The sequence below is a fragment of the Muscardinus avellanarius genome (assembly GCF_963383645.1).
Source record: "Muscardinus avellanarius genome assembly, chromosome: 4".
NCBI classification, from domain to species: Eukaryota; Metazoa; Chordata; class Mammalia; order Rodentia; family Gliridae; genus Muscardinus; species Muscardinus avellanarius.
This window is the reverse complement of record NC_137789.1, coordinates 74,528,967-74,548,560: the sequence shown is the minus strand read 5'-3', so window position 1 is coordinate 74,548,560 and position 19,594 is coordinate 74,528,967. Positions and strand designations below refer to the sequence as shown.

Genomic DNA, 19,594 nt, shown 5'->3' with positions numbered 1-19,594 from the left:
TCTGTAGATTAAAAATACCAATATTTATTCCATGTATCTGTGCCTCTCAAAAATGGAGCAACTAAAAGGATTGTATGGCTTTTCTTTTTTTAAGAATTCTATCACATCAAAACAAACTTCTTTTTTTTTCAAATAAGCAATTTTTCTACCTAAACTGAAAAATAAGGAAAAATATTCTTTCCAGGTGGTAAATGTAATAAAAACCAAATGTAAATAAAAAATTTTGCCATTTTTACTTTAAGTAAAATGTGTGTAGATATGAATATGCATGCATGATTTATGAATATACCGAGATACAAATGTAATGAATACACCAAGATATAAATATAACACATTAGTGCCAGCATGAAGCACAAAGGTAGCACAATTTTATGGCCTCAAAATCCTAATTAGCATAAAAGGCATAACATTGTAATCGAATAATTATTGATTAACATGAACGCAAAGAAGCCAGATGTGTTGAATGGGATAGAAATTAACTACGGAAACTACAGATGTTTAAATTTTAAAGATTATCAATTAAGTGTATGATAGTTCCTAAAATATCATCTGTAGACAAATTTTAGTATATTCAGGTACAGCAATAACATACCATAAATTTAAACATGCATGACTATACATTATACTGGCACCTGTACAGTAATAGTAATAGTAATATATATTAGCAACTAGAAAATAACCCCCCAACAAGAGAAGGCCAGTATGACCTTCTATTTAAAATAGACCTTTCTATTAAAATAAAAGGCAAGTTTTCCTGAAGATTGATGATTTTTGCTAACTTCTTACTTTGCTTCCCCTCTGCCTGTATAGGGGTCCTGAGCCCTGTTCACAACAGCCAAGGCATAGAATCAACTAGGTGCTCATTAATAGAGAAATGGGGGAAAATGTGGTGCCTAGACACAAGGAATATTACTCATCCAGAAAAAGGAAGCCTGTCTTTTGCAATGACACAGATGAGCTTAAAGGATGTTATGTTAAGTGAAATAAGCTGGGCACAAAAAGATAAAATTGCATGTTTTCATTCATATATGGAAAAAATCAATATCCTAGCTGTAGGAACTAAAATAGTGGAGACCAGAGGGTATAAACGGAAGCAAAGAGAGGCCTAGATAAAGGCTGGATAACAGATACAAAAATACAGTTATAAAGAAGTAGATTCTAGTATTATATGGCACAGTAGGGTAAATATAGTTTATAATTTATTATGCATTCCAAAATTGCTGGAAGAGAGGATCTACATGTTCCAAAATATCATGCTGTACCCTAAAAATCCATTCAATTAGTATGTGTCAATTAAAGCCTTCAAAGTAGACAAATTCATATCACTTCATCTGATGAGACTGGTTTCTTAGAGTCTTTATTAGGAAACTGGGAGATTTGGTTGATTTCTACTAACAGCATCAGATGACAAAGCTAAGGTAAATTAAGGAAGAAAATTGGGCTTTTTCTCTTAGTTGTATAAAATTTAAGTTATATAAGAGAAAGATTGCTAAACCTCTCCGCTTATTTTTTCATAAGAAATGCATTATGTAAGACTCATGTCAACTCGAAAATGAATGAGACAAGAAAGCACAAGCTAGAAAAATTCTATAAAGCCAACTTCCAACAGATAGTAATTCCCCAAAACTGTGACTCCCAGCTTTATACAACCCCTCGTTAAAACCCACTGTCACCATTGCAACCTTCTTCACCACAGATCACTCCTATCCTTTTTAGGAACAGAAATGGAATCACTAGTATATACTTTCTTGGGTCTGACCTCCTCTACTCAGCTTCTTTAATTTCTAAATTTTTTATTGCCATATGTCTTAATGGGGTACAAGATGGGTAGAGGTATACATGCACACATCACTCAGTCATTCCCCAATTTCAGCCCCATTTCCCCCTCTCCCTCCTTCTCATGTTTGGCTTACTGATTGACTTTTATATGTTTATGAATGTACATTATGCGCATTAGGAAATTTTCCTTCTCTCCCCTTTTCCTATTCTATTATTGATGGACATTTGAACTACTTGCAGATTTGGGCTACTGAAAATTGCTAAAAAGGCTTTTGGTAGACATATACACTTATCTCTCTGCTCTGTGCCTACTAGATGGACCACTAGGTCCTAAGGCTCACACAGATCCAGTAAGGATGCAAAACTTTTCCCTTAGTAACTTCATAAATTGAAACTTCTACAAGCAGTATGAGAGGCACTATTATGAGAGTCACTACACTATTATGTAGTGACTTCCTATTATTTTTATTTTCTTAATTGTTAAGAAAAATGTTCAGTTATTTGCCATGATTTATTGAGCTTTTATTGTAATTTTGACATCTGGAAATCAGTGTACATTGTCTCTAGTTTATAAGATGAATGAGTAAGTCAGAAAATTATTTCTAAAAAGTACTGTGTCATCCCCCTCCCCCAGCCACACAAAGACATAAAAGTACGTGGAAGAACTTGGTGCTTGGGAGAGAACATGTAGGAGAGTTATAGTGCTGAATGGATAGACATAACTTTTGAGAAAATGAATTTGGGGCAAAATCCAAAAATAAACATAAATTAACCAGATAACTTGGACAGGGAAGGTTTGATTGTAGACATGGCAGATGGAGGTAAAGGGCAAAAGTGAAAGATAGGATTCTATGAAGATGGAAAGGAAGCTATGAAGATAGAAATGTTAAAACATTTGGGAAATGGAAAGAAATTCACTATGATCACAGCAGGCATGTGAAAAGAAAAGCCAAAATTGGAGAAGTAGTTAGGAGCAGAATGAGGAGAGACCTTTCGAGCTTTGCCAAGGAGTTAACCCTCTGGCTTTGGACAATGGGAAGCCATTGCCATGTTATAAGCAACTTACATCAACATATTAGGGTTTAAAAATATTATTCTAGTGGTAAAAAGGGAAATAAATTGGAGACAAGAAAAGATGCTAAGATTAAATTTAGAGGCGATGAAAATGGAAACAAGTTGGGAGGTTTATATCTTAACTTTTAGTTTCAAGCTACATGTAATACTTAATAGTAACAAAACAAATCAATAAACATTCATGCTCTCACCATTGAAATAAACTTCTTTTGTTTACTACTCCCCAATCCTTTTTCTCATCTTACCTTCAGAGATGATGGCTTTTCTACATTTTATATTTAGTATATTTTCTATGAATTTAATTTTACTACATGTGTGTGCATTACTAAGAGCTTGAAAGGCACTATTCTTTCTAAGTAATGAAAAACTGGAGTGAGCTGAAAAATCAATACCTCTTCTGTAATCTGTAAGGGAAGTGAGATCAGGAGGAAAGCCACTGTCCCCAAATTGATAGAAGGTACAGAGAATCTCAAAATATCGTGCAGAACTCCATGATCAGAAATCCCTGATGAGACCCATACATGGAGAAAAACTTAACTGTATTGATGAATTAGTGAAGGCTCACTATGGACAGATTTGAGGCTTAAAAATTCTACAGGATCCAGCCATCAAGAGAATCTCACACTTTAGCCGGGTATGGTGGTGCATACTTGTAATCCAGTACTTGGGAAGGAGGCTGAGACAAGAGGATTGTGCAGGTTCTAAACAAGCTTCCAATACTTAGTGAGGCTCTCAGTAACTTAGTGAGACCTTCGTTCCAAATAACAAAACGTAAAATAGGTCTGGGAGTGTGGGCTGGAGGTAGAAGGTCCTAAGTTCCAGCCCCAGTACCACAAAAAGAGAGAAAGAGAGAGAGAGAATCCCACACTTTGATTAATTTTATTTTTAGAGTTCAACAAAGTTTCTATAGTGAGTATCTCAGAAAAACTACCTTGTACTGCTAGCAAGAAAGGAGCAAAAAAAACTATCTTAAATATGCTAAAGCATCCCACTTTTCTAAACAATGTCTGTCATCAGAGAAATCTGTTGGTTGATTGGTTGGTTGGTTGGTTTATACTGGGAATTATATCCAGGGAAATTTTACCTCTAAGCCAACTTTCATTCTTTTTATTTTTTTATATTATTATTATTATTATTATTATTATTATTATTAGTGGTACTAGGGTTCCTGGAAACCCTTCTACCTCCAGGCTATATTCCCAGACTTATTTTTTTATATTTTTATTTGGAAACAGGGTCTCTTAAGCCAGCATGGCTGGCTTCGAACCTGCGTGATCCTCCTGTCTCCACCTCCCAAGCGCGGGGATTACAAGCATGCGCCACCACGCCCAGCTCATTCTTTTTAATTTTTATTTATTCTTTTTTTTAATTTTTTTGAAACATGGTCTTGCTAAATTTTGTAAGACCTTGCTAAACTGTTAATGCTGACCTTGAACCTGCCATCATCCTCTCTCAGCCTTCCAAGTACTGGGTAAGTAAGCCGCACACCATATCTCTACCTTACTAAAGTTTTATTTACAGCCACTCCTTTTTTCCACTTTATTATTTTCTATCAGTAAAACAAAATTGTAAGAACATACTAAAAAAAATAAAAAAATACCACAATGTCAAGAGATAATCAGACATCGGAATTGGACTCAGAAATAGTAGGGATGTTGGAATTATCAGAACAGGAGTTTAAAATGACTATGGTTAACATGCTAAGGGCCATAATGGATGGAAGATCTTGGAGAAACAGATGGACAATATGAGCAGAGGGATGAAAATTGTAAGGAAAATCCAAAAATAAATACTAAAGATCAAAGAAACTTCTACAGAAATGAAGAATGACTTTTAACAGGTCATTAATAGACGGGGAATGACTGAGGAAAGAATCTCTGGGATTGAGGATACCTCAACAGAAACTTCAAAAACTGAAACACAAAGAAAAAGAAGACTAAAAGTTTTAAAAGTCAGAACAGAATATCAAAGAACTGTGGTACAGTTACAAAAAGTATGATACAAGCATAGTAAGAATTTCTACAGAAACAAAAGAAACATTTCAGAAATGGTTGAGAGTTTTCTCTAAATTAATGTCAGATACCAAGTAAAATTCAAGAAATTCAGAGAATACCATGCAGAAGAAACCAAGAATTTTATACTCAAACAACAGAAGAGAAAAAGGGAAAAAAATCCTCAAAGAAGCAAGAGGAAACTCTTTCATATGGAAGAGGAAATATAGGAATTATACCCAAGCAAAAAGAGAGTGGAGTGAATTGTTTAAGGTATGCAGAAAAGAAAAAAAAAAACAACCTCTGGAATTCTATACATTCAGAAATTATCCTTTAGAAATGAAGAAAACAAATCATATACTTATTTTATAAATATTACCTTTTATGTGAAATAAGACTTGTTAAAGTGAAAATAAGGAATATGAAAAAGCAAAAGAAAAATGAAGAAAAAATACAGACTTTTCCAAACAAAAAAATAAGAGAACTTGATGTCAATGGACCTGTTTTGCAAGAAATGTTAGGAAACACACTGGGTATTCTGTACATGTACATTTCTATCACACCACGCCTCAATATGAGGTATGGTTAAAATGTACCAATAAAAGTATATTTTATTAAGGGTTCTATTGTTGGAGGACTCTAGAAGAAAGAGGAGAAACCATAGATATGCAGATAAGGCGACCTAAATGAGGAGATGGGAGAGGGAAGAGAGAAATTCTTTAATGTACATGATGTACATTCACAAACATATCAAAGTCAATCATAAACCAAATATGAGCAGGAGGGAGGGAGAGGGATTGAAGTGAGATTGGGGAAGGGCTAAACAAGTGATGTGTACATGTATGCCTCTACATCTTATACTCCATTAAGATGTATGACCACAATGCACCAATAAAAAAAATTTTTAAAGGTGTATTTTAAAAAATATTAAAAGGTCTTTATTTTTATTTTTTATTTTTTTGGTGCCCTATAGTCTCACATTATGATGTGGATCATGTTGACAATGATATATATTTACAGAGTACTTGGTGCCCTCCCCCACTCACTTTCCCCTTTTCTCTCCTTCCCAATACTGAATGTTCAGGTTAACAATGTTATCTTCACGTGTATACACACATCCAAATGTAGCTTTTCCATTAATTGACCTCAGCCTTTTTCCTCCCCTACCCCTCCATTCTGGCTTTGCTGAGGTTTCCCCTCCATTAGTTGGAGTCCCTCTGTTATCCCTAATACTTTATAGCTTGAGCATATTAGAGAAAACATGTGTCCCTTCTCTTTCTGTGCTTGGCTGATCGCACTTAACATAATATTCTCCAGGTCTTTCCATCTTTTTGCAAATGACATTATTTTGTTCATCTTTGTAGAATTCTATTGTGTGTATTTCCCATAATTTTGCAATCCATCATCTGTTGGAGACCTAGGTTGGTTCCATAGTTTGTCTATTACAAATTGTGCTGTTATGAACATGGGTATGAATCTGTTAATGTAGTTCTCTGGTTTCAACCCCTTTGGAAAGATACCCAGGAATGGTACAGCCAGATCATATGGTGGATCCATTCTCTGTTTTCTAAGGAATCTCCACACTGATCTCCATAGCAGCTGAACTAGTTTGCACTCCCACCAACCATGTATAAGGGTTCCTATTTCCCACATCTTTGCCAGCATTTGTTGTTATTCGACTTCTTTATGCTTGCCACTCTGATTGGGATTAGATGGAATCTCAGTGTAGTTTTGATTTGCATCTCCCTGGTGGCTAATAATGTTGAACATTTTTTTCACAAAAGGTCTTTAAAGGAAAGGCAAATGATAAAGGCCATAAGCTCAGAATTGCATAAGAAAAGAAGGGAATCAGAGAAGAAATTATGTTATCGAAGGTAAAATGAAAATTTTTATTTTTGTTATTCTTAATTGGTCTAGCTGGTAATTTGAAGTAATATCAGCAACAATGTATTATATAGGATAATGCATAAATTTATGCCTGTTTATGCTTATGTATAATTGAAGTTAATGGCAGCAATGGCATAGAAATGAAAGGGACAATTTAGAAAGAGTTTATTATCAACTTGTACTACCATTAACCAATACAATATTATTTAAAAGTAGATTTAAATTATTTGTCAATTTATATGTCAAACAAGGTCAACCACTAAAATATTGAGAGAAAGAAGAGAGGAGAGAGAGGGAGAATATAAATATAACTGATATTGCTAAGTAAGGTGAGAATATGGAATTATATAAAATGCTCAATTAAAACCACAAAAGGCAGAAAGAAATGGAAAATTAGAAATAAAAGGACAATCAAAGTAGTAACAGGTATGGAAGGTATGTATTCAACCACATCAATAATCAGTTTGAACATCAGTGGTCTAATTGCACCATTTGAAATACAGAAATCGTTAGAGTGTATAGAAAGATAAGTCTCAACTTATCTTTTAAACATACTTAAAAATAAGTATGTTTGCTATAACAAAGCCAGTTTAAATATAAAAACACTTCAGATTAAAAGTACATGGGTGCAAGAAGATATGTCACCATCAATCAACTGGATATAATTAACATCTATAGACTAAGATAAGTATACATTGGAGTACACATTCAGATCAAGCTCATGTGAACCATTCTGAGCCAAAAAACAACAAATTTGAAAGACTAGAAATCATACAGTATTAGCTCTCAGACCATAGAGAAATCAATATAAATAAAAGAAAAACTAGAAAATCCAAAACACATGGAGATTAAATAGTGTCTGCCTAAATAATGCATAAGAGCAAAGAAAAAAATACAGATACACTTTAAATTATTTCAAATCAAATGAAAATAAAAACAGATCATATCAAAATCTGTGAGATAAAGTAAAAGTAGGACCTTAATAGAATTTTATAGAATGGAATGCATACATGAGAAAAGAATCTGAGTTTGCACCTTAGGAAAGTAGAAAATTAAGAGCAAAGTAAATCTAAAGTAAGCAGAAGAAAAGAAATAGTAAAACTAAATAAATCAATAAAATTGAAAGCAAGAAATCAATAAGAAAAATCAATGAAACTGACACCTGGCTCTTTGAAAATATCAATAAATTTGGTAAGACTCTTCATTTGCTAAGTGAGATAAGCAGACTCAGACAATGAAGGATCACAAGTTTTCTCTCATATATAAAAGCTAGGAAAAAAAGGGAAGAAAAAGGACATCATAAAAATTAGGAGAAAGATAAGTAGAGTAATGCAAAGGGACTGGGGAAAGGAGGAAAGGAGGAACTGGAATGAACAGGAGGAAACAGACCAAATAATAGTATGTGAATATAAGAATTTGTCACTATGAATCTCTATCATGCATAATTCTAGTGCACCAATAAATAATGAAAAAATGATAAGCCTTTAACCAGGCTAAGAGGAAAAAAGACACAAGTTATAAATATTAGACATGAATGAGAGGACATTACTACAGATCCCATGACATTAGTTGATATTAAAGGAACACTACGAACAACTTTATGCCCATAAATTTGATAGCCTAAATGAAATGGGCCAATTTTTTGAAAGATACAATCTGTCAAATGCCACACAAGAGAACATAGATAATCTAAATAGACTATAACTATAAAATAAACTAAATCAATAATTAAGAACCTTCCAAAACATAAAGCCTGAAGACTACTTGTGTTTTCAGCTGAATTCTATAGAATGTTTAAGGAAAAAACCATGCCAGTGCTCTATAACTCTTTTAGAAGATAGAAACAGAAGAAATATTTACTAACTCATTTTATGAGGCTAGCATTACCCTAATACAAAACCAGAAAAAGATATTTCGAGAAAAGGAAACTACAGACCAATATCTCTCATGATACATAAAAAATATTCAAGGAAATGTTAGCATATTGACTCAACTGTACAACTATTAGAAGGGCTAAAATCCAGGACACTGACATTGTAGAGTGATGGGATCTCTAATTCAGTACTATTGGTAGTGCACGATGGTACTAAGCATTGAACCCAGGAGCATCTACCTCTGAGCTACTCCTCAGTCTTGTATTTTTTTACTTGTTTGTTGTTTGGTTCATTCATTTGTTGGTTTATTCATTCATTCATTCATTCATTCATTCATTCATTCATTGAAACAGAATCTTGCTAAGTGGCTGACAGCCTCACTAAACTGCTGAGGCTGGCTTTGAACCTGAAATTTTTCTGTTTCAGCCCCCAGCCCTGGGATAGCCAGGTACAACCATTTTGGAAGACAGTTTGGCAGATTCTTACATGTTCCTTGACAATTACACAAATGATTTGAATACTTAAGTCCACACAAATCTGCACAAATTTTTCATTTTTGTCTAGAGTTTCCAAATTTTATCCATAGTTTCTAAACAGCCACATTATCTTAACTAGGTATATGGAAAAGTTTGGTCCATGCAGATAGTAAAATATGATTCAGAACTAATAAAAAAAATGAGCTACCAAGCCATGTAAAGACACAAAGGAAAATGAAACATATTTCCAAGTAAAGGAAGGCAATATAGAAAGGCTACTTACTATATGATTCTGACTAGATGACATCCTGACTGAGACAAGATTATAGGGACAGCAAAAGGATCAGTAATTGTAAGGGATTAGTGAGAAGGAGGCATGGGCCGGTGGAGAACAGAGGATTTTGAGTGCAGTGAAATGATTGTGTGTGATATTATAATGGTGGATGGATGCCATTATAATTTGCCCAGTGTACAACTCCAAGAGGAAACCCTAAATAAACTTTGTGTCAGATAACAAATGTGTTCTGTTTTAAACCATTAAATTGTGGTAAGTCTGTTACAGCAAAAATAGGAAGCTAATATAATTCATGTCATCAATTTTTGGAATACTTAATTCATGCCTGTCAAAGGAAAAATACTATTAACAGCTATTTAGGCATGATATGGAAGACTTCTTCCAAGACCATTGTGATATGTATAGGGAGCACTGCAAACAGAGGTTGTACTCAACTTTCAACACAACATGGACAAGCAGGGGAACCTGTTCATATATCAAGGGTGATCAGATATCAAGGGTAGGGTGGCAGGTCTTGATAAACTGACTTATCAGGGTTTTTGCTAAAACTGGATTTAGTAATAAAGTATAAAGATGGGTCTAAGAGAAGATTCAGGATCTTACTAAAGTTTAGACAAGCAGAGAATCTTTGTCATACATGACCTAATTCCCTCCAGGCAAGGAGTAAAATGCTCCAGACTACAATGCATTAAATGAAGCATGCTAAAGTCATCACTCTCTATCATCACAAACTATCATCAGTATTCAACCTGATTTTTACTCCTTCTAAAAGTACTCCCTCTGTGGGCTTCCATCCCCTCTCTCCTTGTCTCCTTTTTATGTAACTGTCTGCCCTTTCTCAGTCTTCTTTGGTTAATGCCTTATAGATCTCTCCAGCCTTTAAATGTTAGATTTATTCAAGACTCTATCCTGGATTTTTAAGTCTTTTCTAAATACAATGCCTCCCTTCATGATCTCTCCATTCCTATGTCTTTAAATTCCATTTATAAGTTGATGACTTGGGAAATTATGTTTTTCCTGAGTTCTAGACTTATATCTAACTTAATAATCCATGTTGAAGTCTATGAGGCATCTCAAACTTAACTAAGAAATTTTTTTTTCTTACACCCAACACCACCTCTGATGTAGTCTTATTCATCTTAGGAAACAGATCCACCATCCTCCTAGTTACAAAATCAGAAACTTAAGAGCCATTGTTCATTTCTCTTCTCTTGTTTCCACATGCTATTCTACTTTGCCTCTCTATTCTTCCCATCTTTGCATCTAAAACTTTTCTCCAAGTCACCTTACCACAATAACCACCTAACCAGCTTCTACTTTTTTCCAATTAAATCTATCCTCTATCACATCTTATTTCTCTTCATATGTCTGGTTCTTCCTCACCTGACAGGTCTTAAGTTAAATATCAGTTATCAGAGAATCCTTTTGGAATACTTGTAGAAAGTTATTCTCTTCCCTTACCCCAGATATTCTCTCTCTCTTTTTTTTTTTTTTTTTTTTGTACTGGGGATGTATGGAACCCAAGGGCCTTCCACCACTGAGCTACACCCACAGCCCTGTTTGTTGTTCTTTTTTATTTTGAAACAGGATCTCACTGAGTTGCAAAGGGCCACACTAAGTAGCGGATGCTGTCTATGAACCGCGATCCTCCTGTCTCAGCCTCCCAAATGCCAAGCTTTCAAATTATGTTCTTTATACTGATTTTTACAATGTATAATTATTTTCTCTACTCTATTGCTTACTTTATTACCTACCTTCTTTTCTAGAACATACATTTCATGTGGGCAAAGATAAATCTCTTTTGTTTACTCCTAAATACCAATGTATTTAAGTTTTTCACATGAAAATTTTCATAAATACTACTTAAAGGAGGGATGAGACTCCATTGCTGTCTTCAGAGGTCCAATCTAGGGAATTAAGCTCCAGAATGAAAATGAAAGTTTTTGTATCTGGTCTATAACCAATGATAGAGAACTGGAAAATCTCAGCATTACCATCTATAAAGATGATAAACCTATCAGTGGCTACTCCTCATCTGCAATCTGTTGAACTGTTATTCATGTTCCACACCAATGGCACAGCCTATGTGACTATCACTCATTGATTCTTCAGAGGAATAATTTCAAAAAAACAAAAGCAAATGCCAGACATTTCCCAATGAAAATGTGAATACCTTGTAAGCCTTTCTCTATTAGTTGCTCTTAATCTTGGAAAAGAATATATAATTGCTGGCATACTTGAATTGGTCCTAAGTTTTTATGTCATAAGCTCCAGATACTTAAACCTCACTTCCAAGCAGTGTTTGCTCTTTATTATATAGATGTCCAGTGCTTGCTGAAACATTTACATCTCAGTAAAAGGAAAATAATTAGAAATGGAAGACAGTAGCTTCGATTTTTCTAATTCACACTCCGAGATGAACAAATACTTCAAAAGAAGCTTCAACTGACACAAATTCTATTATTTGAGCATGAGCTCAAATCTAACCGTCTAAAATTAAGCAAATTCTAGTTTGTTAAGTACATATGGACTTCTCTGTAACATCATGTTTGTCACTTCCAAATGGGCTGGCTTCTGATGAAAAAAAGCAAAAAGACAAAATGGTAGATAGCTACAAATGGATTCAATAATCCCTTGAGTTGCAACAAAGGAGAAAGAAAAGGTGACTATTGTTAGTAGTGGGGAGCATATTTCTAGAAACAGGACTATCTAAACTTAAAGGCATGCCAAAAAAGTAGATGACTAAAAGTACAAAGGAAGACAAGTCCCTTGACAATTGAGAAGTTGCACAGTATTATAAAATAATAAATTAATATTGAGTGTTTGGGGATATGAACTGATTCTAATACTGTTGCTACACTTACTGCGAATAGTATGTGATTGGCCATGTCTGCATAAACAACAACATTCTAAGTCTTCTGGAAGTCCTTTTTGTAATCCAAATACGTGTAGAAAATGGAGACAGGTTTGGAATTCACTGTAATGAGATGAAAAAATTATAAATATTTAATAATTACTTGAATAGGGGAAAAGAAAATATTCTGGAATAATTTATTTTAAGTCACAACTTAATGTGTGAAAAAAAACCCAAATCTTACATTTGGTTCTCCATGTACTGATGACAACTCTCCTCACCCCTTCTTGACTCATACTATTTTATTATGTTGACCCCAAAACTTCATGAGAAAATGCTACAGCCTAGGCATGCTGTTTCTCCAGCTCTTCTTGTACCTCCCTTACTCTTCTGCTTGGTTTCTTTTTCTTTTTTTATAATTTTATGGCTATAATATACATTGCAATGAGAGTCAAATTGATATATTCATATATGCACACATCTGTTGGTGTGTTGCCATCTGAACCCTCCTGTTACTCCCACTTCTCCTTCTATACATGCTAGTAAAGTCGTTAGTGATAGATTCATATATGGACATAAGGGTCTATTTCCTTCTTAAAGCCTCTTTTTCCCTCCTTCACCCTTCTTTGATCCCCCTCCATTATTCTACTAGTCTCTTTCCTTATTATCATGAAATTCCTTTTCTTTCCTATATTTCTTATTTTTTAGTTTTTTATTGAACATAAATGGTATATATTTAAACTATACTTGGTGCCACCATATGATCCAGCTCTACCACTCCTGGGTATTTTTTCAAAAGGGTTGAATCCAGAGAACTATAGCAACATATGCATACCTATGTTCATAGCAGCACAATTTATAATAGCCAAAATATGGAACCAATCCATATATAATAAATAATATATAATAAATAAATAATATCTATATAATAAAAACTCATTAAGGAGAGAAAAATACAAACCATTTCATTTCATTAACGTGGATATTTTTTAATACATAAGAGATAACTCAGAGAATGAATAATTCTTAAAGAGCTTGTTTAGAATTCTTGCTTAACCATAATCTGCAGCTAAAAATAAGGAAATAAAGGCATGGAAACCAATAGTAGATAAAGGCTAATTAATAAACTGTATTCTGTAGTTTCTTCTGGTGCTCTCTCCAGTCTGACAAAGAACTAAAGTCATCTGAGGCCTTTGTTGTTAGAGAGGAAGGGAGAGTTTCATTTGTTAATTTATATCTTGCTTTTGAGAAAATAGGGGGAGGATTTTCTTCTTGATTGCCTTCAGCTCAAAATAATCCTTATGCCATAGTAGCATATTCAGGGGTGGCATATTCTACTACCCTTCAAGTATACTTTCATAAATATAAAGAACATTGCTTATATTTTAATTCAAGAGCCAACAGAAAAGACATGTTACATCAACTTTCCTAACCATATATGATATATCATCATATAACATACTAATTGCAACAAGAGGAAAATAAATAACATTTGAGCTGCTCAAAATTACTTTTAATATTACTTTATCTATGGATAACTATTAACCCAGATATTTCAAGACAATAGGCCTTGATGTGATTACTAAAAGCTTCAAAAGAATCAATCATTTTCTGTTTTTATTTTATTTATATAAAATTCTAGCAATTTTTGAGTTGCATTTCATCTTATATGCCTTATAGAGGAAACAGATTATTATGTGATGTTTTGTATCATTTTTGTTTTAAATCTGTTCTGAAAAAAATAGAAATCAAGGCCAGGTATGGTGGTATAATACTGTAATCCTAGTACTTAGGAGGCTGAGACAGGAGGATCACAGGTTCTAGGACAGCCTCAGTAATGTAGTAAGACTCTTTTTCAAAACAAAAAATAAAATATAAAATATAAAAGGGAACTTCGGGTGTAGCTTGGAGGTTATGTCCCCAGGTTCATTCCCTAGTGCCAAGAAAAGAGAGAGAGAGAGAGAGAGAGAGAGAGAGAGAGAGAGAGAGAGAGAGAGATCAGACACCAACTTAAAATACAATTTAATAGCAAACTGATGTTCACAAATTTTAATACCATCATTGCAAAGAATTGAGCAGTTTATAAATAGTTATAACTCCAGTGATTAAGTGAGAACTATGCTGAGAGATTTTATGAGTGTAACAAATATGTACAACTAGTTCATAAATTGACCTGTGTTTTATTTGCATAATATAAATTTTTGTCAGAGTCATACTGAAAGGAACTTACATTCTATCACAGAAAAGGTCACTAGGTAGGAATGCTTACAGAATAGAAATTGCCATGAATTTTGAGATCATGCTAATTCATCCTGAACTAATGAATTCTATTCAGATGGAAATAATGTATAGTTCTTCTGTAGTGATCAAGATTAACTGTAGGAGATTAAATCTGATGATCAGGAAAGGGAGAGATCAGTGTGTATCGCTGAAGTTTGCCTGCAGGTAAATTGCTTTGTGTTGATCTGAATTCACTAGCAAAAGCAATTATTTTTCTATAATATTTTCCCTTCAGAGGGTAACTGCAAATTATACATGTAGCAAATCAACCACCCACAAAAATGATGTAAAATGTTTTATTATCAATAAAATGCTATTACTGTGAAGGTGACTAAATAGCAAACCAACAACCAAAAACAAACAAAATATATGTAAAATATTATATTTTTAATAAAATTTGAGTCATAATAGGAGTTTGAATTACTGAACTGAAGAAAAATCTAAAAGAATATACTTCTTTTGCCCTGGGAATATTACTCACTGCATGATTCACTTATTGTATACACCAGAGTATGGGGAAGGGTTTTTCCACCACCCCTGCTCATAGACTTCTACCCTTTTAGTGTTAACCATCTATAAATTCAAGGGTTTCCCATTTCTTCCCAGATTTACCTAAGTTTATAGCATTCCAGCCTTAATTGTAGTCACCTGAGCGTGTCCTTCACCACTGGCGTGGAGACTGTCCTCAGAGGAAGCTGGGAATACACAGAAGAGCATCAGCAGCCTGTCATCAGTGAGACGCCTCTGGGCCTCTCAGCTTGCTTGGCTCCATGACACAAGTGACAGTGGACCTTGCTCAGAAAGAATGGAGGCTTGGAAACCAACAAAAGCTGACTATGTGTCTGTATCCACAGCTGCCCTACTGTGTGTGTGATGCCCTGGGCCAGGTGCCGCCTGAACCTCTGTGCTATCACCCCTCCTGTCTTGCACTTTATAGAGTTCCTTGTAGCCATTACTTTTTATTTGGACATCAAGAACTTGAGTTCTCATCTATTCTTTTCAGTCTATTGTTTATTATATAAATACTGTGATATTAGACCTTCATATCTGACAGAAGAACAAGTTGAGTATCCCTCATCTAAAATGTTTGGGACCAAATGGGTTTGAAATTTCAAACAGTTTTTGAATATTTGCATAACATAAGATATCTTTGGAATGGGACCTAAGTCTAAACATGAAATTACCTTATACACAGAGATGGAAGGTAATTTGATACAATATTTTTTTAATACCCTTGTGCTTTGACTGCAATGCATCACATGGGGACAGGTGTGTAATTTTCCACTTGTACTGCCATACTGGCACTCAAAACATTTCAGATTTGGAACATTTTGAATTTTAGATTTTCAGAGTAGTGATGCTTATTTATATTAAAGATATCTCTTGAGGATCAAAAGTTCTGGGCTGTTGTCTGTATAAGAACTCTGGAGACCTTTTGATATAAAAAAATTTAGGAGTGACTTCTTCCTCATTCTTTTCAATGCACTGTGGTGGCATTTTCTAGAAATAATTGAGGAGGAAAGGCCTAGCTCCCCTCCATGCATGAGAAATGGTCAGGGGAGGGGAAAGATGTCAGGTAATGTGAGAGAGATCCACAGTAGTTAAAATTATAGATTGCATAGAATCAGGTCCTAGACCTACTATTAACTTGCTCTGCTACCTTGGGTAAATTAATTTATGTCTCTGTGATTTAGCTACTCACCATATGTATCTAATGGATGCTGTAACAATATACCACAAACATGGTGGCTTAAGCAACACAGATTTCTTCTTTTCATAGTTCTGGGGGCCAGAAGTTTGAAAATAGTTTCATTGAGCTAAATTCAAGGTTTTGCCAGAGCCACACTCTCTCTGGAGCTTTAGAGGAGATTCCTTCCCTTCCATTTCCTACTTCTGGTGGCCAACGTTTGTTGGCTATTGACTGATTCAACCTAATTTCTACCTTTATGGTTCTATTGCCTTCTCCTCTTTTTCTTTGTATCTAATCATCCTCTAATTTTTCTCTTACAAAAAATGGATGGGGTTGTAGTTAGTACTTTTGCAGATAATCCAAAATCATCTCCTAAATCAGGATCTTTGATTTTATTAAATCTGAAACTTCTTTTATTGCCACATAAGGCAAAAGTCACAGATTCCAGGGATTGTGACATAAATATCTTCTGGGATGACAATTATTCATCCTACCATAAATTTGTTTGATAACAGTACCTACACAAAATTCAACCATCTGACCATTGAAAATATTAAAATAAGAAATATTGTGTCTGTACTGAACATACATGTATATATGTATAGACTTTTTTCTCACTGCTTCTTGAATAATACACTGTAACAACTATTTGCATAGTACTTACATTAGATTAAGTAATGAGGTATTAGAAGTAAGCTGGAGATATTTTTAGTTTATAGGAGGATGTACCTAGGTTATGTATATTACACAATTTTATATAAAGAACTTGAGCATATGTAGGTTTTGGTATCTGTACAAGGTCCTAGAACCAACTCCCCATGTATAACCAGAACCAGCTATTATATGTGAAATTCATTTAGAACAATTACTAGCTTGCAATAAATCACTCAGTAAAATTTAGCCTATGATGGTGATATCAATAACAATGCTATAAGAAAAGAAAGCAAAAAGATTTTTAAAAGCCAATAATTTTTCAAAAAATTAAGAAGGATCTTACCTCTAGATTTTTGTTGTGTTCTACCCTTATAAAATTAACATTACTCAAAGCTGTATCTCTACATTAAAAAATTATAACACAATAGTGCAAGAATATGATATATACCGAGATTTTTGGCTTTATCTTTTGATCCTTTCTATTCTAAATTGAAATAATATCAGCAATTTCATCCATCCTGAATTCTTTCCAAGATCAAAGAGGTCATATAATATGATTGTCTGATTTTGTTCTTTTTTCTCCTCTGACTTAGGATACAGATCTGATGACATTCAACATTTCTGTACATCGGTCATGGTGGAGGGAACACGGACCTGGTTGTGTCCGGAGAGTGCTACCTCCGTCAGCCCACGGCATGATGGAGGATTACACCTACGTCTCTGTCACAGGCTGCGTCGTAGACTTTCAATACCTGGAGGTCATCCACAGTGCCGTCCAAATACTGCTCTCTGTAAGTTGTTTCTTCTATGTCTTTATCTGATCAGGATTCCTCTTTATTGGCATTTCATATTTTGTTGACAGTGCTACAGAAGCACACAGGAAACAGCAACCATGAAAATAGCAGCAATTACGGTACCATTAGTCACCCATAATGATGGGTTACACTTTTTTCTTCTTAGTATCCAAAGATTTTGTTTATGACCAGTTTGTTGCTGTGGTTTCTAACTTGAGATACAATCCACACTATTCAATGGAATAATATCACCATCCCCCAGAAGGGTCTATTAGCTACTTCAGGCTCTGCTACTAATGTATTCTTCTCTTAATGCACATTAGTTCTAGAGAAAGAAGGATGGAAATACAGACCCACTCAATGGCTTACTCCATCTAATAAACCTAACATTTCAAATAACTACTCCTGAAAAAGCAAATCTCTCCAGAGACTCTTAGGATTCAGTGCTGGTATACAATTTCATACAGAGAAATGGAAAAAGGAATTGGCTTGATGAGACCACATAAAGTTTTATGAACCAGGGATTCCTTAAAGGTAATTTCTTTCTATTAGACTGTCCTACCCACAGTTTGACCACAGAGTAGATTTGAATTAATTTAAAATTCATAACATCATCAAGAATGGTGCTCCTTTGAGATCTACCAAGGGACTGCTATTTAGTTTGAATTAAAGTACTATACAGCCATTATCAACCACACTTTTCACACAAACTAACCATCTCATTTCTTCTGTCCAACCAGTTAGAGTCAGTAGACGCAATGATATACACACCAGAAATGTAAGAGGGTGTGTGAGAAAAATATATATACCTTAGAATTGTTTCTAGAAAAAATTTGATGTCTTTATCATTTCCTGTATCCATTATCTATTGTTATATAACAAGTGACTCCAAAATATAACAGCTTAAAATGATAATAACTTGATAACAATTTATTGCTTAGTGCTCTGTGGGTCAGGGACTTGGCAGGGCTCAGCTGGGCAGTGCTCCTGCTCCACAGGATTGGGAGCTCTACCAGAAATGAAATGTCAAAGGCAGCCCCACTTACCCTCTGGTACTGGCTGTTGGTTACCACTCTCCTCCATAGGGTGGATGTATTACTCTCAATCTCATTGACATAATCCAAAGACTAGACCACAAAACTTAAAGGAAAACTTATTTGCTGATGATTCCTTGGAAATTTGGGGGTTCAGTCCACATGAGGCTAGAAACCATGGATCTCAGGACATAGCAGCAGAAGCAGAAAGAGGGAGAGGGGCAAGGATTTGCTCTCACATCTTGGAGGCCAGAAGTCAGAGAGAGCAAACAATCATTGGGGATTCCAAAAAACAAGGGCAGTCACTAAGGCCACATCCCCAGGAACACACCTTCTCTAGCCGCACCCACCAGCCAAGGTTACCACCAAGCTACATCAATTTCAATGGGTTTATCCACTGATGAGATTATAGCCCTAATGACTTCACTTATATCAACCTTGAGCTCTTCAGGTGTCACTCTATATCTGATCATAACAGTGAAGAAAACTTGACCAGCTCTCTTAAAACGAGGCGTCTGGATTCTAAGAGGATTTTCAGCATGCAAGTATTAAGCCTCTTAGTAATGCTTGCTACTGTCCCATTGGCCACAGCAAGTCACATGACCATGCCTAGACTCAATAGGAGAGGGCCTGCAGAGGGTACCAGGAGGCATGTCACTCATGTGGCAATCTTACTTTATTTGCTTAATCTATTATTGATTTCATACTGCACATCTCAAGTTTTAAAATGGTGTTTTAGATCACAATTGAATCTCACTTTTCTAGGAAGATAAAAGATTAGCAGAAGAAAAAATTACTTTCTGTGTGCTAGCTCAAAGAAAGGCAAATTTGACAATGAATTCAAAGAAATGGATTATACTTCAATGTCAAGGAATTTCCTTTTCAGATATGTAACAGAGAATCTGATTATTC

General features: G+C 34.7%; 1 protein-coding gene across 1 annotated transcript in view; it reads left to right on the top strand.

Moving 5' to 3' along the window:
* The window catches only part of NKAIN3 (sodium/potassium transporting ATPase interacting 3), a gene marked incomplete at both ends in the record, with an annotated part of 672,646 nt that overhangs the window by 478,040 nt on the left and 175,012 nt on the right, over positions 1–19,594 (top strand). The window contains one exon of the mRNA XM_080695337.1: positions 17,448–17,645. Within this exon, the coding sequence (XP_080551463.1) occupies positions 17,448–17,645 (198 nt within the window). The remainder of the gene's footprint in view (positions 1–17,447; positions 17,646–19,594) is intronic.